The sequence below is a fragment of the Heterocephalus glaber genome, unplaced genomic scaffold (genome assembly GCF_053883595.1).
Source record: "Heterocephalus glaber isolate CG9 unplaced genomic scaffold, H.glaber_assembly_v1.0 deba00001457, whole genome shotgun sequence".
Classification (NCBI taxonomy): domain Eukaryota; kingdom Metazoa; phylum Chordata; class Mammalia; order Rodentia; family Bathyergidae; genus Heterocephalus; species Heterocephalus glaber.
The window spans coordinates 20,527,652-20,552,440 of NW_028258305.1; the positions used below are offsets into that span (position 1 = coordinate 20,527,652).

The following is a 24,789-nucleotide window of genomic DNA, read 5'->3' on the forward strand; positions in this document are numbered from 1 at the left end:
ACTTTTTAAATTTATCCAGGATTAATTTATACTTATGGTGGAAGAAAAGGGAAGTGATTATTACTTCAAAATTAATCAATACCTTGTGATACTGGATTCTAAGATACCTTTCTTACGTTTTAAGACCTTCCTTGGAGACCACTGTCTATAGTCCCACAGTAAATAGGTTATGCTCTATCTACATGGGAAAAATGAGCAGGGCTGTAAGATCACAGCTGTCTTCTTTGGGAGTTCTAACAAACTAAGACCAGCCAGGGCTGGGGATTTAGCTCAATGGTTTCGTTGCCTGCTGTGCAAGCACAAGGACCTGAGTTCGATCCCTGGTACCACAAAAAAAAAAAAAACAAGACCAGCCAGAGACACAGCAGATGAAAAAGGAAAAAGAAAAATTCCATTTCACACTACTGTTCAAAGGATCACTAGACTTTCTGATAAGGCGCCAAGCTAACAAGGAGACTGTGAGACACATTTGAAGGCTGTGTCAATGTCAGATGCTCAGACTCATCATTCCAGTAAAGTCATACAGGGGCCACCACTTCCTGTTTACAGATGGAAAAACTAGGACAAGCTAAAAATTCTTGTATCACAGTTGTATGGAAGACAATTCCTAAAATAGCCCTATGTCTGGGAAATAAAATGGTCTAAAAAATTCTCCAGTTACTTATTTTACTTCTCAAGGACAGTTCAGCCAGAGAGCCAATCAACCACCTCCTGTTAACCAAACCTCTGCTCTATGGTTAGCACCCAACCTGACAAAGATGGAGAGGGACATGCAAGGTGTGGTTCCTCACGAGGACGACACCATCTCATGCCAGGACACTAATTCAGAAAGCAGGCAGGGAGCCCAACAATGAGGACAGGCTTATCCGTTGCCCATCACGGCCTCCCGTCCTCCCCTGTGCACTCCAGCAGCTGTCACCACCACTCTGCTCAAGGAGCACAGGGTCAGTGGTTTCTGGCAAACCCACTGAGTTAGGCACCTTGTTTATTTTGGCAGAAAAAGGAGCAAAGCACCTTTCCACTTAACACAACTGACCTCCTGTCCTTACATAGAGCAACTGACCTATCAATGTCTCTCTCCATCTCTGCAGTGCAGGAGAAAATCAGAGGCAAAGTTAACGTCCAACAAAGAGTGCCATCTTTTCAAGTTATTTAAAATTTTTAAGCATTATAATTCTCTATCTGCCACTTACAATTGACCTTTTAATACAGTTTCAAATTGGAGACCATAAAGGTCTTCCTTGCTGAGCAGCATCCATTTATCTTACAACTTGTTTCTTGATCTCTTTTGTTGTTGTTAAAAATAAAAACAGATGATTTATTTGAAAGTGGGAAAAAGGGGAAGAAAGAGAGAAAGAGAGAGAGAGAGAGAGATACTCTAGACAAGTAGAGTATTTGAAAGAGAAATATTCATTTCTTGGTCTTTGATATCTGTTCTTTCTTCCTTCATTTTTCCCTTCTACTCTGTAAACTGTGCATGATTTTACTGATTATACTGCATAATGGTTTTCTAATTCTCAGGAGAAAAGTGATTATTTGGTGAAGGAAGAAAAAAGTAACAAAAGTAAGACTTTGTATCTTTTAAAGATTGAAAAGGTCACATTCTTCATCTTATTTATAGGAATTCATTTCTTATCATTGAAATCTTACTTATCATTGAAAAACTGAAGAGTATTTAAAAAGATCAGTGTCTCTAACTAAAGCACATAATCTCTAGTAATAATGCCCCAAAACATATATAATGCACCGGGTGTGGTGGAGCACACCTGCAATCCCAGCACTCGGAAGGCTGAGGCAGGAGGATCATTGTGAATTCAAGGCCAGCCTGGGCTCTATAGCGAGTTCATGGCCAGCCTGAACTACATAGTGAGGCCTTGTCTCAAAAGAAAGAAAAAATACTATACGTTATGTGACCACAGGAAAGGACACTCCAAGTCTCCCAAGAATTTTGCAGAAACTTGGAAATGACAAATGAGTCTTATGTTTATATTTATTGAAATGAAGACTGAAATGGCACACAGACTCATCAGTATGAACTGTAACCAAATATACAGACTCAAGGAGACATAAAACAAGACACTGGCTTCTCTCCTGTGAGCAGCAGGTCAGGACAGGGACCAGATTCCTGACCCCACCTGACGAGTCCCACTCACCTCGGCATAGAAGTGCACCGACTTACTGTCAGCCAGCTGCAGCTGTGATGTGAGCTCCACCACCCTGGCCATGTAGTGGTTTTTAATCAGGTCTTCACGGGATTCCGCATCCGGAACCTAAACAGAGCAAATACATATAAACAAACACTGCCAGGGAGATGACGAAATTCTATGCAAAAGAAAAAGACCTTATTTTGCACATGTGCGCTTGAAATTGGATGGGGAATCGAAGTTTGCCTACCCTTCAAAGAAACACCAGTCATGGCAGGTAAATAGACACTTCCAATTCTTTTATTCAGCATTCTGTCTCTCTCAGAAGGAAGCTGTGGCTTCAGAACCTATCAGCAGAGAGCAGAGCTGAAGTACTGGGAGGCTCACTCAGGCTTCGGCCCTCTATCCAACCTTGATCAGCCACAAACCTGATTTTCAAAATCTCCATCTGTCTGGCTCCTCTGTCCTCTTCTAATTGGAAGGGCTATTTATTGTAACTGCTAAATTTTGAACATTCCTTTTTTTCCTTAAATTATCTTAAGACAACTTTAATACTCTCAAGCATGCTAACAAATTTTTTCTACATCAGTTTTTGGTCTTTGTTCCAGACTTGTATTCCTCCTAATTACTCTGGCAATGAGACACTACTGAATTTAGTTTAAAAATACATGCACAGTCAAGTGCAGTGGAGCATGCCTGGAATCCAGGTACCCAGGAAGCTGAGGCAGGAGACTTTTTTATTTTTTGGTACCAGGGATTGAACTCAGGTCCTCGCGCTTGTGAGGCAGGCACCAGAACCACTGAGCTAAATCCCCGGCCCTAGGAGACTGTTTTTATTTATTCATTTATTTATTTTTGCTGTACCAGGGATCAAACTCAGGACCTTGGTCTTGTGAGGCAAGCCCAATGCCACTGAACTAAATCCCTGGACCCAGGAGGACTGTTTTTAAATTCAAGGCCAGTCTGGGCAACTTAGCAAGACTATATCTCAAAATAAAAATAAAAAGGGCTTGGAATGCAGTTCAGTGGTGGGGTGCCTCTGAGTTGAATATACATCACTGAAGGAAAAAAATACATGCAGAAGTTCAAGATTACCTATACTATAAGGTAAATGAGGAAATCAAAGTTTTTATCAATCTACTTGAACTATAATTATCAGTTTTCCATGCTGAATGGTAAACTGGATAACTTCAGCTTCTTTCAACAGTTCCTTGTAAAGTTCCATCTTAGAATATTTCAAAATCCAAACATGCAGATGTGTAACAAGCCAAATCTGACCTGCGCTCACTCATTCCAAGCTGCTGCTCATCAAGGCCCCCAGCTTCACATGCACACCAGCAAGAGGTGGCTGCACAGGGCCAAAACTGCCAGGGCAAGGCATGCAACAAGGCAATCACAAAAGCAGCCTATCATTTGTTGGTGACAGTTAAAATAGAACCACAGACAGAAGAAACACAAATCCATTGACAGAGGAGGAAAACACTGGCTCCACATTTGCTATAACTGTCAGGAAAAAAGTGGACAAAGACAGTTTCTACAGGACTTTGCCAACAAATACACTGCCAGGCATTTACTAACAGACAATGATGTTAAGTGTGCATTACCTCACTGTCAGATGTCCTGGTTAAAATCCCAATCTGGAACATAAGGAAAAAGAATCTTTAAAAAAGAATGTTTGCATTTCAAAACACAAACAGGTTGAACACTTGTAAAATTTTCACTTCTCAGTCCACACTGATTTACAGAGTACAGGGGATGCAAGATGGGAAGATCACTCCTATAATTCCAGCACTCAGGAGGCTGAGGCAGGAGGATCACTTTGAGTTCAAGGCCAGCCTGGACTACACAGTGAGACCCTGCCTCAAAAAACAAAACAAGACAAAACAAAAACAGTTATGACTACTGAATTCAGGTTATAGTTCAAGGTGAAAGGGGAAGTACAGTCACTTAAAACTATTGGAGAGTCTCTTCCAATGGACTTTGCTAACTAGAGATGACACTGATAGGCAGTTTCCATCTATTTTAAATAATATCCTCAAAGCATTATTCTGAGCAGTGAGCAGTGTACTAACTGACGTTACACTCACCTACTGTAAGAGTCTTTTATAATACTTGAAGAGCTTTAATTTTCTACTCAGTGAAGCAGGAGTAGCAATTATTCTTTCTTTCAGTTAAAAAGTGTATATGCCAAAGGGCTGGGTGTGGTGGTATGGGAGACTGGGCAGAAGGAGGCCAGCCTAGGCCATACAGTGAGTTCAAGCCCAGTTTGAATTATACAGTGAGACCCTGTCTCAAAAAAGAAAACAAAACAAACAAAAAACACTACAAATGTTTTATGAAAGAACAGAATCATCTTACATTTGACTTAATGTATCTTTTCCAGAAATGGAAAACATATCTTTTCTCATGTAAAATCACAGGGAATTTAATGGAGTTACAGGGAATTTACTGCAGCTGCTTTGGAAGGAAACAGCCTACTTACTAACCTGCTTTGTTTTTTTCTAGAGGCACATAGGTCATTACTGTTATAAACTAACATGTAATTTAGATGGCTGTTATGGTCTGAGCATCTGCTCCTCAAAATTCATATGTTAAGATACTAAGCCTTGGGCTGGGGATTTAGCTCAGTGGTTTCGCCGACTGCTGCGCAAGCGCAAGGACCTGAGTTCAATCCCTGGTACCAAAAAAAAAACCAACAACAAAAAAGATACTAAGCCCCAAGGTGATGGTATAGGAGGCTGGGGGCCCAGGGAGGTGACTTCATGAGATCAGAGCCCGTACAGAAGAGACCAGAGGACTCCTGCATCCCTGCCACCATATGAGTCCAGGAAACACCTTCACCAGACACCAAACTCTCCAGTACTTTAATCTTCAATTTCTTCTAGAACTGGGAGAAAATTTCCACTCTTGCAAGTCACCCAGTTCATGGTATTTTGTTGTAGCAATTGAAATAGATTGAGACAATGGCTTACATTGAACATTAGGTTAGATCCTTACCAGTGAGTATGCACAAAAGAAAACCATGGACAACCACAAAGACACTCACCAGACCAGTGCTCTGCACGGGCTCCAACGAGGCCTTTGCCATGGCTTCATCCTGGACAGCAGTGGTCACCACAACAGTACTTTCCTGGGCCAGCCCAGCCAGCTGCCCACTGCTGGTGCTCTTTAGCTTATCCACAATTCGCTGGTTTTCTTTCTCTAGCTTGATTTTGGCTAACTGTGCTTCCAACATCCAATGTTCTTTTTCCTGTTCCAATTTAGAAATCTTTTCCAAACTCTGTTGAACCTTGAAAAGTAATACAAAGTTATGCATCTTAGGGATGATACAGATGAGACTTAGCAGCTATGTTAGTCAGCTTTTCATCACTGTGACAAAATACCTAATGACAACTTAGAAGGAAGAAAGGCTTATGTTGGCTCATGGTGTCAGAGGTTTCAGTCCATGGTTGGTTGAGTTCACTGCTTTGGCCTGAGGTAAAGCAGAACATCATGACATAAAAGGATGGTTGTAGAAAGCTGTTCTCTTTATGGCAACCAGGAAGCACAGAAAGCAAGGGATAAAATATAGTTTTTAAAACCAGGTCCCATGACCCACACCCTTTAACGAGACCCCACCTTGTAATGGCCCATTCAGTTAGGAACTCATCAGTGATGAACCCTCAGGATCTGATCACTTCCCCAAAGCCAATGAAATGAACTGGCAAGCAACCCTTCAACACTATGAGCCTTTGGCAGGACACTTTAGATCCTAACAATAACAGTGGCCCGGGCTGGGGATTTAGTTCAGTGGTTCCACTGCCTGCCTCGCAAGCACAAGGTCCCGAGTTTGAGCCTCAGTACCAAAAAAAAAAAAAAAAAAGAACAGTCACCCAAAAATGCTTATAAAATGTAAACCAAAACTACCTTAAAATAAGAAACTGAAATAAAGTAAAATAAAACCTGTTTATCAAGGACTTCATTAGGAGAGTAAAAGAAAAGACAAGGAGTAGAAAAAGAATCTGTAAGGCATTCAACAGAGATATAATACCCAGAACATATAAAGAATTCTTGCAAGTCAGTAAGAAAAAGATGCCTAATAGAAAAACAGATAAAAATAACAAAAACACCAAACTAGGCACTGGAACAAGACTATAAACATAAGAAGAAAGTGCTCAATATCACTATCAGGCAGAGCAATTTCAACTGCCTATTTCATTATGTTCAAAAGACAAAATGCAAAGGTAGGTGTGTCTATGATACATGAACTTTTATTCCTACAGTGCTGAGTCAAATTAGGCGGGAAGGAGCATAAACAGTGTAACTGCATTTAACAAAAGGTTCATACCAGCCACTCTATGGCATGAAAACGCAGGAGAATGGGGTATGGTAGTATGGAAGGCTTCTTGAGCCTTTTCTGAAATACACCTTACATAGAGAAACACTCCCTTTCCTTTTTTTTTTTTTTAAAGCAGTTTGATTTCTCCTTTTATTTATTTTTTTTTTTGGTACCGGGGATCGAACTCGGGTCCTTGAGCTTGTGCAGCAGACAGCAAAACCACTGAGCTAAATCCCCAGCCCCCTCCCTTTCCTTTTTAACGTCTAGGTTCTGGTTACATTTAATACTCACCTATGAAAATTCACTAGGATGTACATTAGTGATGTGCGTATTTTCTGTAAGTATGTTATGTTTTGTTTGTTTATTATGGTACTGAGGACTGAACTCCAGGCCTTTGCAGTGATCTATATTCCCAGCCCTTTTTTATTTATAGAGACAGGGTCTCACTAGGTTACTAAGTTGCTCAGGCTGGCCTCCAACTTGCGATCCTCCTGCCTCAACCTTCCAGACAGCTGGGATTATAGACATGCTCCACTATGTCCAGCTTGTTATATTTTAATAAAAAGTTAAAAACCCAAAATTCTCAGGGCAAATAAAAGCTTGAGAATTACATAAAAATAAGAGGACTCTTACAGAAAGTTCAAACACTTTACCAGCTATCATAGCTGAACAATTACTATGTACCAGGTACTGTTTGTGGCACTTTCTTCCAATTATCCCAGTGTGGCCTCCTAACAATTCTAGTTCTTATTTCTCAAAGAATAAAAGCTCCCAGCAGCTAGACCATTTGCTAAGCTAGAAAACACAGCTAGAATTTGGGACCCCATCTGCTTGGTCCACAAGTCCAGGTCTTCCTGCTGTGTCACACCGCCACCTACTAGCTCAGTGCATCCTCACATGCCTGAGAGGTCAGTGGCACAGCAGGCCAAGCCTCAGCTCTGAGGTCATGCAATTCTGTCATTTATTTGCTATTTTGCATACAATTCACTTAATTTCTTTTAACCTTACTTTTCTTATGTTAAAAACATTTTTTAGGGCCAGGGATTTAGCTCAGTGGTTCCACTGCCTGCCTCGAAAGTGCAAGGTCCCGAGTTCAATCCCCAGTACCAAAAAAAACAAAAAACAAAAAAACAAACCCACATTTTAAAAAATAATTTTTAAGGCATGTTTTATTGTGTCTGAGGAGTTTTTCAGGAATTACTATGTAGATGAAAGTTTTAGTCCCAACATTCTAGTGCATTAACACTGAAAAGATAAGTGATACATATCTAATGAGAATAAGGATAGAATTGACAGAATATTGCCTCAGGTAAATGCCCACACACACACCACCGCCACCAAGGATTGAACTTAGGACCTTGCACTTGCCAGCCAGGCACGGGGCCACTGAGCTACATCCCCACCCCATGAGAAAAATTTCTTTGTGTTCCCTGTAAGTATATCTAAAACTATAGGCAAGTCAGATGGTGAACTGAATAAATAAATCTGATAAAAGCTAAATTGATCTCGGTACCAACTTCTGAAAGAGATCGTACCTTCACCTTCATCTGCTACTCAAATTCAATTGACCAATTAATCATTGGAAATTTTCCACCCCTGCTCATTTAAGAAATGAAACCAAATGCTGATTCTCTAGCTCCTCCTTCCTTTGCTGTCTTACTATTTTGGATATTTAAATCTAGTGTCTAAAAAATCAGTCATCAGGGTTCAAATGTGTTAGTATTAATCTTGTGCCAACTGTAACATCAACTGAATCAAGACCAAGTACTTAGAGTACTGATATGTTTTTTGGTGATGCCTATGGTGCTTCTTAGTATGTACGGAACAACTAATTTTACATGTCAGTCACATGTCAATGACATGAGTCTTCTGAATCCCTCATCACTCTATGCATCTCAGCACACTTCCACAGGATTCAGCAGGTCTGCAGCTGCCAGTTCCCAGGACTCCCAGGGCCCTACCTGTTGTGCGAGCCCTTCCCGGCTTTCCGTAGAGCTGAGAAGGACCCGGCGGTCTGCCAGGGCTTCCTCATAAGGCACAGACTCTGGAAGGGGCTGTGGGAAAAGTAAGCAAGAATTCAGGAAAAAATACTTCACCCCTCACCCTTCTGACCCTACATAAAGAGACGACAATGCTGGACAGGTGTGGGGATAAATTCAGATATGTGCAGACAGACTATTTCCTTTAGTACTGTACTTGTGAAAAGATAGATGCATTTCTTTTGAAAAAAGAAAATAATGAAGGAGAACTTAGGCCAATTGTAAAAGCTACACTAAACAAAACTACATGCCCTCGCACCAAAATACAGATTTAAGAACAGAATAAAAACCCACAAACAGATAAGAGTATACATAAAAATCTATTATGTGACAAATACTACATTTCTAATTCAGTGGAGAAAGGATATTGGATAGATGGTGTAAAGACAATTGCCTGATCATTTAGAACAAGAACTATTTAGATCCTTCTTTTACATCTTATATCAGAATAAATTCTACATCAAAGATTTAATTCTAAAAATTAGATGGCAAAAATACTGGAATAAAATGCAGGTGAGTTTTTCCATGACCTTGGAAAGTGCTGTGGCAAAAAATGAGCACTATACAAGGAAAAACAACTTGCTGGATATTAAAATTATTCATTGTTGTTGTAGCTAAGGACTGAGACTTGGACTTTTGCATGTACTCCACAGAGCCCCAAATTCTTAACACACAGGAAGCTCTTTTGACCTTCATTAGGGATATTTATTTTACAATATGTAAAAGATGCTGGGCGGGGGGTGGTGCACGCATGTACGCCTAGCTACTCAGGGGGCCAAGGCAGCAGGGTTGGGAGCTGGAGGCCAGACTGGGAAACTCAACAAGACACTTGCAATTACAATTATTTTTTTTTCTGTACCAGGGATTGCACTCAGGACCACACGCTTTCAGGGCAGGCGGTGGCACCACTGAGCCAAATCCCCGGCTGCAAACTCAATTTGAAGAACTGGGGGTGTAGCTCAGTGGTAGAGCCCTTGCCTGGCACAGGCTAAACCCTGGCTTCTACCACTAGTATCGCAAAAATAAATTAATTCATTGAAATAAAATAGGTAAAACACCTACCAGAGACAGAATACAAATGATAACTATGAAAGGACATTCAATCTCATTAATATGCAAAGATATACAAATAAAAATAACACTGAGAAGCCTTTCCTGAGAGATACAGATTAAATTTATATGTTAAGTTGATATGCCTATAAACTTAACTCATAAATGAGTAACCTTCCTGAAGTATAGGCTAGACAAATGTGACAAAATTTTAAATATTCACAAACACTGAGCTATCATTTGGTAGAATTAATTGTAAAGATATAATTAAAACAATTACACAAATAAAGGAAAATCTTGGCTGTAGCTATTAAAACTTAAAATGTAGCTAGACATGCCTGTAAACTCAGCTAATCAGGAGGCTGAGGCAGGAGGATGGCAAGCTTAAGGCCAATCTGGACTATAGCTAAGTGGCACAGTACTTGCCTATCGTGTACAAGGCCCTGGTTCAATCCCTAGCACTGCAAAAATGAAAACAAAATGTACAATGTGCAAACCACATGCCTCAAAACATTTTACTTCTCAGTATTTCACATATGCCAAAGGAGACATTTACAAGGCTATCCACTGCAGTTTTACTATAACAATAAAAAATGAGAATCAACCTTAATGTCCACCTATGAAAGGAAACCTAAGTGATTATGGACACTCATTTTATAAAATTCTATGCTGTACTCAAAAGGACACAACATGTGATGGCATAGATCACTACAACACTTTAAATGCAAAAAGGAAAACTATACAATGACTGAAACTTACATTAGGTTAAAAAAAAGAAAAGAGAATTTCATACATTGTTCATAAGTTTATATAGATTGATATAAGTGCTCAAAGAGTCTGGAAGCTTATATAGCAAACTGATAAATACGATTACCTCTAGATGGAAACTGGAACTAGGGATAATTTGCCTATAATATTCTAATCAAATGTAAGAATGTGTTTATGTATTTTATAATTAAAAATTTTAAAGAGAGCTAGGGACGTAGCTCAGGGGTAGAATGCTTGCCTAGCATACACAAGATCCTGGGTTTGATCCCTAACACTGGAAAAAAAATTAAAGAAATGAAGGGGAAAAAGTAAAATGAAAATACTCACTGCAGCACTACATGTAACAGTGAAAAACAGCCAACAACTAATATCTACCAGCAAAGGAATGGCCAAATTATTACATGTTGAGAGAATAAAATACTACAGAGGCATTAAAATGATGATAGTAATTTATATTGCAGATATATAGGATATATATGAACATATCCACAATGTGTTGAGAAAGATTCTAAAACAGCATATGAAGCTGAACACATTTTGCTTTTTACTGCGAATATATACACACCCACACATGAGTACCTGTACACATATTAAAACTTTTTAACATATAGATATACTCTAACAGCCGGGGATTTAGCTCAGTGGTTCTGGCGCCTGCCTTGCAAGCACAAGGTCCTGAGTTCGATACCTGGTACCAAAAAACAAAAAACAAAAAAAAACAAAGAGACTGAGATATATTCTAACAAATAGTAACTAACTACATTTAGGTGGTGGAATTTGGCATCATTATAATTTGCTTCTTAATGTGCTGCTGTATCTTCTAATTTTTTTTGCAATTACCATGTATGCTTAACTGTATTTAGAAAAAATTATAAAGATATTTAAATTTTTTATTTCTACAAGTTTAAGATTTGTTGAAGTTGAATATTTACTGCCTGTCAGCCTATGACAACCCAGGCACAGGGGACAGGAGCCACCAGGCCTGTGCTTACCAGCTAAGGTTTGGGTCTGCCACTTGCTCCTCACCAAAGACACCCCCAAAACTCACCGAACAACTTCACCTCCAAACTGGGTAAAATCTAAACAACAGGGACAGTGGAAAAGCTCTTGCCACGCTCTGAACAGTTCCTAAGTCTCTCTCCAGGGCATGCACTCCCAGCAGCTCACACACCTTTCTCAGGGCCTTCATGTAGGCAGCTGCTCTCTTCTTGTACTGCAGCATGCATGCCGCTGCCGGAGGGCTGGTGAACCTGCTGGCTGCTTGGGGCCCGTAGCTGAGCGAAGCAATGAAGCAGTCCACATTGTTGCTGAAGAAAGATGCCATCTAAACAACGTGGGACAAGAAGACAGATTCTTTTTTCCAACAGTAATCTAAAATTCTTATCTACAGCTTTCCGAGAAGTTTAAAAACACTTTGAGATGAAAATGAAATTTCAACACCTGCTCCAAAGCCCACATTTATTTATCTGAGAACACCTAGGCCAGTGATGGGAAACGTTTTAGAGCTTTCAAAGATAACAAACGGCCCACTGTGGCACACCGGCCATAAGTTAGCCACCACTGACCCAGGCAATGAAACATGATAAAAGGATAATATGGTGTAAACATTGAGAACTGACTTCTGCAAGGCATGGTGGTGTATGTCTGTAATCCTAGCACTCGGGAGGCTGAGACAGGAGGACTGCCCAAAGTTGGAGGCCAGCCTGGGCTACACAGTGAGTTCAAAGCCAGCCTGAATTACATAGCAAGACCCTATCTCAAAAAAATAAAAACTTTAAAAAAGAGAACTGGCTTCTGATATGTCCTAGTGTAGACAATGTCTTTGTGAAAACCAAAATTGAGTCTAATTTATTCTACAGGTGAATTTCATAAGCTGTTTACCTCATTAATTTCTACACTGATCTCAAAACATCCACATTTGGGATTATTTACTCCATTTGTATTTTAATACTGAACATTTTATATTCCAACAGAATTCATGAAATAAGCATCTTGACTGTATAATCCTCACCTAAATTTAATTCTGCAAATCTCAATTTGTGAATTATAAATAGAAAACTAAAAAGAGATTTAATATCTGTTAAATCTATATAAGCAGCCACAAAAAGATATATGACTATAATTTTGTGAGACATGATTTTGAATCTACAGTGCTATGTGAAATGGTGATATAAACAAAAATGTTTGGCTAAATGTCGTAGCCAGAAAAATAAATCTTCTATACATAAGCGGATTCTATCTTGATAAATATGAAAAAGTGATTTGTGAAACAGACTGTTCCACTTTAGCAAAAACTGCTCTAAAATTAAGCATTTAGTCACTGATAATTTGAAGGTTGTATTTTACATTAATGCTTCATTATGTTAAATAAAAGTCTATGTTAGATAGCATTTAATGAAAAGAGTATTCCAAAAATCTTGAGCTATATATTCCTGGTGAATAAAGATAGATACCTTTCTCTGAAACAACATTTTAAGGTTTCAGGCAAAGCAAAGCTAATAAAAGCATGAAATACACAGGTTTTAATATTTCATTGTTTTCTTAAAATGGAGGAAATGCAGAGGTTCATGTAAAACATCAACATTCTTTTTTCACAATTTTTTAATAGAATCAAAGTTACCCTGAGAAAGATTCTGGCATGCTGTAGGTGAAGGAGCTAAAAACGAGTCAGTAGGGATGAACCCTGTAATTCCAGCACTATGGGAAGCTGAGGCAAGGGAACTCAGTGAGACCCTGTCTCAAAATGAAAAACAGAGTCGCGCTGAAAACACCGCATCAGCCCGCTGCAGACAGGCAGGTCTGTGGACGTGGTCCCGAGGTCGCCAGTCCTGCGGAAAACACCAAATCAGCCCCCTGCAGACAGGCAGGTCTGGGGACCAGGTCCCGAGGTCGCGAGTCACGCGGAAAACACCGAATCAGCCCACTGCAGACAGGTCGGTCTGTGGACGTGGTTCCAAGGTCGCCAGTCATGCAGAAAACACTGAATCAGCCCATGCTCAGGCAGCAATCCACTGGACACCCCCACCCTGTTCCTTTGGCCTCTTCTCTGTACAGCCACCTGGTTCCACACTATAAAGATGCAGAGGACACTGGACCATCAGACTACGGTACTGGAGCTAATCAAGTTCTCAGCATTTAAAGAATTCCTACCCAGAGGTAGGGGCTTCTGAGCTGCCGTCCCACTGCTCCTGGTCCAGAGGAAGGGGCTGCCCGGCCACCATCCCTCCTGCCGCTCCCAGGCCAGAGGAAAGGGCTTTTGGGCTGCCTTCCGTCCAGCTGCTCCCGGCCCAGAGGTAGGGGCTTCTGAGCCACTGTCCCACTGCTCCTGGTCCAGAGGAAGGGGCTTCCAGGCAGCCAAACATCCCGCTGCTCCCGGCCCAGAGGAAGGGGCTTTCGGGAGCCCAAATAGCCTTGATCAAAAAAAATCTACACATAGGCATATAATTGTTAAGATTCCAGAAACTCAACAGAAGAACAAAGTTCTACAAGCAGTTAGAGAAAAGAAACAAATCACATACAAAGGAAAGCCCATCAGAATCACAGCAGACTTCTCAACACAAACCATCAAGGCAAGAAGAGCTTGAAGTGACATATTCCAAGCCCTAAAAGAAAACAGCCTCAAACCCAGATTGACGTACCCTGCAAAACTATCTTTCAAAATTGATGGAGAAATAAGGCACTTTCATGACAAAGAGCACCTTAGGAACTTCGTGAATACCAAACCAGCACTCCAAAGAATTTTACACAGTATCCTAGGAACAGACATTGAGGATCACAACCCCAGGAAGCAAAGCAGAATGAACCTATCTGGCACGACAAGAAATTAAATGTAAAGGGGGAGAACCCAACAAAAAGAATACATCAATACATTTCAGTTATAACCATCAATGTTAATGGTCTCAATTCACCAATCAAAAGAAATAGACTGGCAGAATGGGTCAAGAAGCAAAATCCAACAATATGCTGCATACAAGAAACATACTTAATTCAAAAGGAAACTCATAGACTGAAAGTTAAAGGGTGGAAAACAATACTTCATGCGATGGGAACCTGAAAAAAAGCAGGAGTAGCTATCCTGTTTGCAGATCAAGTAAATTTCAAACCAACACTGATTAAGAGAGACGAAGAAGGACACTACATCCTAGTAAAGGGAACAATCCAAGAGGAAGAGATGACCATCATAAATATCTATGCACCAAACACTAGTGCACCCAACTATATAAAACAAATACTAACAGACATGAAAAGTCATATATGCACTAATACAATTGTAGTGGGGGACCTCAACACCCCACTGTCACAAATAGATAGATCAACTAGACTAAAAATAAGTAATGAAATACAACTCAATCGAACTCTTGAACAAATGAACTTAACAGATGTTTACAGAGTCTTCCACCCCACAAAATCAGAATACACATTCTTCTCAGCTGCACATGGGTCATTCTCAAAAATAGACCACATACTCACACAAAGAACATGTTTAAGTAAGTGCAAAGGAATTGAAGTTATCCCCTGTATATTATCAGACCATAGTGCGATGAAATTGGAGATCCATAGCAAAAGAAACTCAAAAAATTTCATGAACACGTGGAAATTGAACAACACACTTCTGAACAACCAATGGGTCATAGAGGAAATTAAAGAAGAAATCAGACAGTTCCTTCAATTAAATGACAATGACAGTAAAACATTATCAGAATCTATGGGACACAATGAAAGCAGTCTTATGAGGGAAATTCATAGCAGTGAATACGCATATTAGGAAAACAGAAGCCCAATTAAACAACCTCATGCTGAACCTCGAGCTTCTAGAAAAAGAAGAGCAGGACATCCCCAAAGCTCATACAAGGGAGGAAATTATAAAGATCAGAGGAGAAATCAATGCAATGGAGACTAAGAGAACGATACAAAAAAATCAATGAAGCCAAGAGTTGGTTCTTCGAAAGAATCAACAAAATTGACAAACCCTTAGCCAACCTTATCAGAAAAAGGAAAGAAAAGGCCCAAATCCATGCAATTAGGAATGAAAAGGGTGAAAGGACAATAGACTCAGCAGAAATCCAGAGGATCATCAATACCTACTTCCAGAAGCTATACACCAATAAGATGGACAACACAGAAGAAATGGACAGATTCCTAGATACATATGAATTACCAAAGTTGAATGAAGAAGATCTAAAAATTCTAAACAACCCAGTATCAACCAATGAAATTGAAAACATAATTAAAAACTTAACAACTAAGAAAAGCCAGGGCCCTGATGGATTCACTGCTGAATTCTACAAGACATGTAGAGAGAAACTGCTGCCACTACTGTTTAAACTCTTCAATGAAATTGAAAGGGAAGCAACACTCCCAAATTCATTCCTGGAAGCAAGCATCACCTTGATCCCCAAAGCAGAGAAAGACTCAACCAAACAGGAGAACTATAGGTCAATCTCACTAATGAACATAGATGCAAAAATCCTTACTAAGATATTGGCAAATAGAATACAGAAGATCATCAAGAAGATCATACACCCTGATCAAGAGGGATTCATCCCAGGGATGCAGGGATCGTTCAACATACACAAATCAATCAATGTAATATACTATATCAATAGAGACAAGGACAAAAACCATATGATTATCTCCATAGACGCAGAAAAAGCATTTGACAAAATCCATCATGCATTTATGATAAAAACTCTACAAAAAATTGGAATAGATGGTCTCTACCTCAAACTGATAAAAGCCATCTATGAAAAACCAACAGCCAATATCATACTAAAGGGTCAAAAACTGAAATCCTTCACACTAAAATCAGGAACAAGACAAGGATGTCCACTATCACTACTCTTGTTCAATATAGTTCTGGAAACATTAGCCACAGCAATTAGACAACAGAAAGAAATAAAAGGAATAAAGATAGGTAATGAAGAAGTCAAATTGTCATTATTTGAAGATGACATGATACTCTATATAGAAGACTCCAAGAACTCCACCAAAAGTCTTCTAGACTTAATAACCAAATTCAGTCAAGTAGCTGGTTACAAGGTCAACACACAAAAATCAATAGCTTTCCTCTACACCAATGACAGACTCACTGAGAGAGAAATAGGGCAAATAATTCCTTTCACAATAGCATCCAAAAAACTGAAATACCTAGGAATCATCCTAACGAAAGAAATCAAAGACCTCTTCTCTGAAAACTATAGCACTCTGAAAAGAGAGATTGAAGATGATACCAGAAAATGGACAGACATCCCCTGCTCCTGGGTAGGAAGGATTAATATAGTGAAAATGGCCATACTTCCAAAACTGCTATATAGATTTAATGCAATTCCAATTGAGATCCCAGCAGCATACTTCATGGACCTTGAGAAAACAATCCAAAAATTCATTTGGAACAAGAAGAGACCCAGAATAGCAAAAGCAATTCTAGGTAACAGAGACATGGCAGGGGGTATCACAATCCCCAACCTGCAACTCTACTACAAAGCTACTGTGATAAAAACAGCATGGTACTGGCAAAGAAACAGACCTGAGGATCAGTGGAACAGATTAGAAGATGCAGAAACAACTCCAGACACACTCAGCCATCTTATCTTCGATGAAGGAGCCAAACATCCTCACTGGAGGAAAGATAGCCTCTTTAATAAATGGTGCTGGAAAAACTGGGCTTCAACTTGCCAAAGATTAAAACTAGACCTATATCTCTTGCCATGCACTAAATTAAAATTGAAATGGATTAAAGATCTAAATATTAAAATAGAAACTCTGAACCAGTTGGAATAGAGGTTAGGTAGAACTCTTGAAGACATCAGCGTAGGTAAAGATTTTATGAACAAAACCTCAGTTACCTGTGAACTAGCACAAACAACCAACAAATGGGATCTCTTCTTATTAAAAAGCTTCTGCACAGTAAGAAAAACCACCAGCAGTGTGAAGAGACAACCCACAATGTGGGAAAAAATCTTCACCTGCTCTTCCTCAGACAAAGGTCTACTATCTCAAATCTATAAAGAACTTAAAAAGATCAGACCTCCCAAATGTAAAGACCCAATCCAAAAATGGGCCTCTGAAATGAACAGACATTTCTCAGACAAAGAAGTAGAAATAGCAAATAAATACATGAAAAGATGTTCAACATCACTGGTCATTTGAGAGATGCAAATGAAAACAATGCTGAGATTCCACCTCACTCCAGAAAGAATGGCTGCTATCATGAAATCAACCAGTAACAAATGCTGGCGGGACTGTGGGGAAAGAGGAACCCTGCTGGTGGAAGTGTAGATTGGTGCAACCACTGTGGAAATCAGTATGGAGATACCTCAAAGAAACAGGACTGGAAGTCCCATTTGAGCCTGCTATTCCACTGTTGGGGATCTTCCCCAAAGAATTCAAAGAATCATACCACAGTGATATATGTGCACCCATGTTCATAGCAGCACTTTTTGATAGCTAAAACTTGGAAACAGCCCAAATGCCCATCAACTGGAGACGGGATAAAGAAAATGTGGGGTTTTTTAAATAAAATGGAGTACTACTCAGCCATAAAAAATGAGAAATTAGAGACATTTATAGCTAAATAGATGCACATTGAGGCGATACTCTGAAGTGAAATAAATAGGACACACATGTATAAATATCAAATAGTTTCTCTGGTGTGAGAAACAGAAAGTGTATATAAGGGCTAAAATGTGTAACAGGCAATGTGAAATAGGAAGAAAAGGGGCAAAGGGGAAGGAAGTGGGAGGGATAGGGGAAAGGAAAGAAGGGTATGGAATTAATATGAGAAAATGGAAAAATAGGAACAAAATCTTTGTAAATAGGGAGGAATGGAGGGGTTGAAGGGAGAAAAATAAGAACCAAGAGAGATGAATGTCATTATATTGTATACCTAAAATGTACCAATGATTAGAATGAATAATCGATAATGCAAAATAGGAAGAAAAGGTCCAAAGGGGTAGGGATAGTGGGAGGGGCAGGGGAAAGGAAAGAAGGGAAAGGAAAAATGATAAGAAATGGAAAAAATGGAAATAAAGTCTTTGTTAATAGGGAAGGGTGGAGGGGGTGAAGGGAGGGCTAGGAATGGGAAAAAAATAAGAACCACGATGCATCATATAAAGGTACAAGTTCCCAATGAGAAATGTAATTGTGTTGTATACCTAATATGTACCAATAAAAGAATTTAAAAAAAAAATGAAAAACAGAAAAAGGGCTGGGGACACAGCCAGTGCAAAGGCTCTGGGTTCAATCTAGTACTGCCAAAGCGCGCGCGCGCGCGCACACACACACACACACACACACACACACCTACACACAAACACTACTTTAATTATGGCCCTAAGCTCCAACAGTCAAAAAGGCTAGTCCAAGTTTAGGAAGGATGATATTGACTGTCCAACATGACCTATGCTCACTTCTGATTTGATTTAAAACACCTGAAGAAAATCTGAAGTTGCGATGTTGATACATGTACCAACTCCCCATGATGAATGTAATCACTGTACACTGCAAACGTACTGATAAAATAAAAATTAAAAAAGAAAAAAGAATGAAGTTCAAAGACATATACAGAAATTAGCATTTCCTTGAGAAATTATGTTGAGTTGCTGCAATAAATACTTTAAGGTAATTCTGAAAACAGTCTCTGGTTTTATCCACATGGAGAGATCTTGAAGAAACCCTAATCATTAAAAGTACTGGTGACAGTGTGACACTGGAGTAAGACTTCTGCAGAAGCCAGAATATCCACAAAGGTTTTTTAAAGAAACTGCAGTTGGGTCAGTTTATAATAAGTAGGTATGGAATGACCCAAATGACCATTATCTAATATTAACAGTTCAGTGAAAGATACATATTAAAGTCACTTTAAAGGAACTGCTACGATACAAAACCACAGAGGCAGTACTGTCACAAGTGATATCAAAAAACAAAAAAACAAACAAACAAAAACAAAAAACACAGAATGTGGCAAAATAGTAACAGAAGTGGTATTAAATTCTTTTTTCATTTTTCTCTATGTTCCCATGGTTTTATATAATAGATCTTTGATATTCACAAAGATCTATTTTGAATCTTCAAATTACCCAATCTTGCATTAAAACATAACAGTGAATGATTCACTCCCTTATCACAAATGCCAGTCACTACCATGCTGTTTTATTTTTTTTATTTTCTTATTTTTTGGTACCGGGGATCAAACTCAGGACCTTGTGCTTGCAAGCCAGGCACCAGAACCACTGAGCTAAATCCCCAGCCCCCAAACCATATTGGTTTTTTTTTTTTTTTTTTTTTTTTTTTATTTTTGGTACCGGGGATTGAACTAGGGTCCTTGCACTTGTGCAGCAGGCGGTGAAACCACTGAGCCAAATTCCTGTCCCCATATTGTTTCAAATACTGAGTAGATGATTAAATCTAAAGCTGAACAAAATTAAAAATAAAAATTGAATTAGGTACTGCAAACATGTACTAATAAAAATTAAAAATAAATAATTTTTAAAAGGAGATACAAAAAATAAATCAAAACTGGGTATAGAGAACAAAAAGAGCGACTATTTAGAAAAGGTTTCACAGTCCCAAATCCTTTTACAGATCAATTTTCCTGTCATTAAATAAACATAACCAAGTGTACTTAATAAATTACGGTCAAAATAAGCCAAAGAATAATTACCTTTCCTGCTCCATTTGTTAATGCTACTACAGACGACAGGATACAGTCATTAGTTGTTATCAGCTTCTGTGTTGCTGTTGGAAGTTCATGCTCTATTGTAGCTTTCTGACTGTAATGTTTAGAAATATCTATAAAAGCATTAGAATGAAAACTCATTACTATCTATGTACAATTCACATACAATTGACTAGCCCCCTTTCTTCTCATATTTACTCCTACAAATTCATAAAGTAAATCTGACAAAGAAAGGTTCCGAGTATCAGGACTGTGCTGAGAATCCACTGAGCTACAAATCTAAGCAGAATGAAAGGAGGGTTTCAATGCCATCTGCACCTTGGCCACCAGCCTGGGTCTGATCTGTCCTCAGGTAAGGACCAGCGTTTATTTTAGTGTTGAGTCCATGGTCCTGACAGGATTTACCAGTCAGAGCTAAATTTGGACAGACTACCGGCACTCTCGAGGCTGGAGCAGGAGTGCAAAGCAGGCGTGACATCAACACAGGACACTGAGCTTGTCAGTGTCACCTGAACAGCAATGAGCACAGCCAGACAGGACTGGGTGCTCCACCACATGGCTTCCTGTGCCCAGCAGTATCACAACAAGTACCTGGGGCTGGCGAAGCACAGCAGAGAGGCTTAAATACAAAAGGGTTCAGAGAGGAGCTGTAGGTAAGGCCAGCTAAAGGGCTATCTTTTGGGCTTTTGGGGGTCTCTGAAACAGTTTGCCCTGGAAATAAGAGAAACTAGGAGAATTATTATGACAACACTGGTTTACAGTAAAGGGTAATTACATTTTTTTCTTTTTCGGTACCAGGGATTGAACTCTGGACCTTACGCTTGCAAGGCAGGCGGCAGAGCTAAATCGCCGGCTAGGTAATTACATTTTTAAGTAAAAAAAAGTTTGCAATATAACTGCCACTGACCTTTTTTGTTTTTCTTTTTTCTAGTCCTGGGGATTGAACCCAAGCACTTCACACTGAGCTACAACTCCAGCTCTTTTTTGATTTTTTATTTTGAAACAGGGTCTTACTAGGTCACTAATTTACCCAGGATGGGTTCAAAGTAGCAATCCTCCTGCCTCAGCCTCCCAGCATTCTGGGATTACAGGGATGTCCAACTATGTCTGGGCTCCCTTGACTTTTTAAAGATATTTCAGTTAAAGAAAACTAATTACCATTACCAACAAAGCTAAAAATAAATCACAAACAAGGAAATTAACTAAAGAAACTGTATGCAAAGAATTTATTCAGAATCAAGAAATTTAGCTGATTTTAGATTATATGTAATTAAAAGGAGAAATAAGACTATTTGGAAAGAAATGGCATTTGATATTGATATTTCATGTTCCATGAAAGATATTTTTACTAAAACTTTAAAACCAGAGAATTGATTAATACATATATTTATATACATTATAAACCTATATACAACTTTAATTTAGTATAGTTTCAGATTTACAGAATAGTTAGTGTTTCAGTCTTCTTTCACGATTTTTTTTGGTACTGGGGATTGAACTCTGGACCTTGCACCTACAAGGCAGGTGGCAGAACCACTGAGCTAAATCCCTGGCCCTTTTCCATAACATCTTAGGTTACTAAATCGTAACTGTATACTAACAAAAGAACTGACCAATTAGTACATTACTATTATGTGTCTCATACATATATGTGTATATATATATTATATATATATATATATACTTTTTTTTTTTCTTTTCCCCTGAGACAGGGTCTCATTATGTAGTTCAGGTTGGTCTTGAACTCACTATGTAGCCCATGCTGGCCTCGAACTCAAGGTAATCCTCCTGCCTCAGACTCCCAAGTGCTGGGATTACGAGTGTGCACCACCACACCCAGCTTATGTTCAATGTATTTTATAAATAAACAATTATCCTCTGTAGACTTGTAAGATATCCAACTGTATAAAAATTGAGTGTCTGTGTACTAAATTTGCTCCCCTGAAGCAGACATTTTCTGGCTATATACCACAAACAGTTTTGTTCAACATTTTACTCGAAGAGCATACAATGTATGACTTGCTTAGTACACAATCTTGGTTATTTAGCAGGTAACTGAGGTACTTTTGAAAGAGGTATAATACTAAGAACAATATTGCTATACTTGTCCCAAATCAATGGTTTACCCTTTATTTGATCCAAATATTTTAATTACTTAGGGTGTCCCTTTTTTCCTTCCTTTTTTATTAGAGTACATACACCATCATCATGGGGAGTTGGTACCTATACATATATGAAATATTACTCCATTTTGCTTTCTCTTTGCCTTCTCTCCTCCCTTTTCCCTCCATTCCCAAATCCCCTTCCTGTCTGCAAAAGATCTACTTTCCTGTTTCCGATCATCTGTCTTTTATTTCATTCTTTATTTATACTTTGGATTTCTCATATAAGAGAAACCACATGATATTTAACCTTATTCTGCTTTTTCCACTTAGCATTATAGTTTCAAGGTGTATCCATCTTTCTAAATAACTCAAATTTATCCTTCTTTATGGCTAATACTCCATTGTGTATATATACATTTTCTTTATTCAGTCTGTTGATGAACATATTAAGCTGCTTCCAAGATTTACTTATTGAGTATTGTGCTACTATAAACATGGGTATGCATGTATCTATAATATGCTACATAATACGATGTCTATCATATTATGACTCTAATATGATGCCTTTAACTCTTTGGGAAAGTTACCTAGTAGAGGAATAGCTAGGTAGAATAGAATTTGTTTTTAGTCTTTTAAGGAATCTTCATACTGATTTCCATTGTGGTTTACTAGCTTACATTTCCACCAAGAATGTAGAAGGGCCCCTTTCTCCTCACAACCTCACAGCATTTCTTGTTATGTGAGTTTTTTATAAATTCTAGATATTAGCCTTCTGTACAAGAAGTACCTGGCAAAAAGTTTTTCCCATACTTGTAGGTTGTCTCTTCACTCTGTGGGTTGTGTCCTTTGCTATGCAAAAGCTTTTTAATTTGATATAATCCATCTGTTGATTCTCAGTGTTATTTCTTGTACAACTGGGATTCTATTCAGAAAGCTCTTGCCCAATGCCTATGTCTTCAAAAGTGTTACCTACTTTATCTTCCAGTAGATTCAGTGTTTCTGTTTTAAATCTAGGTCTGTAATCCAGTTTGGTTTCATTTTGGTACAGGTTGAGAGATACAGATCTCGATTCATTCTTCTGCATGTGGGTAAGCAGTTTTCCCAGCACCACTTGCTAAAGAGGCTTTTTTCCACTGTATTTTTTGGCCCCTCTGTCAAAGATCAGATGGCTGAATGTGTCTAGGGTTGTTTCTGCTTCTTCTATTCTGTTCCACTGATCCACATGCCTGTTTTTGTGCCAGTAACTTGCTGTTTTTATCACTATAGCTTTGCAATATATCTTGAAGTCAGGTATTGTGATGCCTCCTGCTGTGCTCTTGTTGCTCAGAACTGCTTTTGCTATTCTGTGTCTCTTCTGGTTCCATATAAAGTTTAGGATTGTTTTTTTCTAGTTCTGTGAAGAATGCCATTGGTATTTGATTGTATTAAATCTATATTGTCATTTTTGGTAATATGGTCATTTTGACAGTTTTGGTGCTGCCCATCCAGGAACAGGGAGATGTCCTGGTCAATCTCTTTTTTTCAAGATACTATAGTTTTTGTTATAAAAGTCTTTCACTTCCTTGGTAAGTATTTAATTTTTCTGAAACTATTGTGCATGGGATTGTTTTCCTAACTTTCTCAGTGGTTTTTGTGTATTTATTTGTATCCTACTATTTAGCTGAATTTGTTCATTAGTCCTAGGAGTTTTTTGGTCTTCTATATAAAGGATCGTGTTATTAGCAAGTAAGGAGTTTGACTTCTTCCTTTCCTATATGTATCCCTTTTATTTCTTTCTCTTGCCTGCTTGATCTAGCTGAAGTTTCAAGTGCTATATTGAACAGGAGTGGTAAGCATGGACAACCCTGTCTTGTTCCTGATTTTAGAAAACACGCTTTCAGTTTTTGCCCATTTAATGTGATGCTGACAGTAGATTTGTCATAAAGTACTCTTTTTTTTTTTTTGGTACCGGGGATCGAACTCTGGTCCTTGTGCTTGCGCAACAGGCGGCAAAACCACTGAGCTAAATCCCCGGCCCATCATAAAGTACTCTTGATACAGCAGTACCTTGGTTTACAAACTTAATGCATTCTACAATTCTGGTCATGAACCAAATTAATTTTCCCCATAAGGTTCAATGTAAATAAGATTAATCTGTTCTAAACCATTATGTATTTTTTTAACTACAAAAAGTATGAAACAAAATACAGTACAGTATATAGTATGAAGAGAGAGAATACTAACCTTGCTTGAGGCAACTTCTGGTGTGGAGGACAGGAAGGTGGGGGGAGAGGAGGGAGAGTCCCCCTCCATAAGGACAGCAGAGAGAACTTCAGGGGTTTCCTCTCTTCTTTGCCTCTTAGCTGAAAAGTCAATTTTGATGAAAAATCTGTCTAACATCACTTGTCTTTCCTGTGCTGCATAACCCTCCGGAGATGAAACCACATTATCATTAATCAGATTCAACTGTTCATTGCAGTTATGTTGGGGTGGTATATCTCAAAGAAATCCTGGCACCCATTCCATTTTTCCATAATAGATTTTATCACATCACGGCTAACTTCCTCCCTCTCTTCCTCTTCCTCACTGGAATGATCCTCAACAAGCACCTTTTGCTGCTCACTCTGGAGTTCAGCAAGTTCTTCCATCACCAGCTCTTCCATGTCTGCACCATGGACATCCAGACCCATACTCCTGTACCTGGACACAA

The 24,789-nt window shown here is 38.9% G+C and overlaps 1 protein-coding gene across 3 annotated transcripts in view; it reads right to left on the minus strand.

Annotated features, from left to right (window-relative positions):
- Positions 1–24,789, minus strand: part of Ppp1r21 (protein phosphatase 1 regulatory subunit 21) — a 124,016-nt gene that overhangs the window by 61,977 nt on the left and 37,250 nt on the right. For 2 of the 3 annotated variants that reach the window (XM_021253834.2, XM_004839417.3), the window contains exons 14-19: positions 19,981–20,108; positions 11,491–11,643; positions 8,424–8,516; positions 5,191–5,433; positions 3,749–3,781; positions 2,154–2,270 (exon numbers count right to left, since the gene is read on the minus strand). In XM_021253834.2, coding sequence (XP_021109493.1) covers positions 2,154–2,270; positions 3,749–3,781; positions 5,191–5,433; positions 8,424–8,516; positions 11,491–11,643; positions 19,981–20,108 — 767 coding nt within the window. Of the gene's footprint in view, positions 1–2,153; positions 2,271–2,394; positions 2,492–3,748; positions 3,782–5,190; positions 5,434–8,423; positions 8,517–11,490; positions 11,644–19,980; positions 20,109–24,789 lie in introns of all 3 variants that reach the window. The other variant, XR_002392946.2, reaches the window with a different exon arrangement.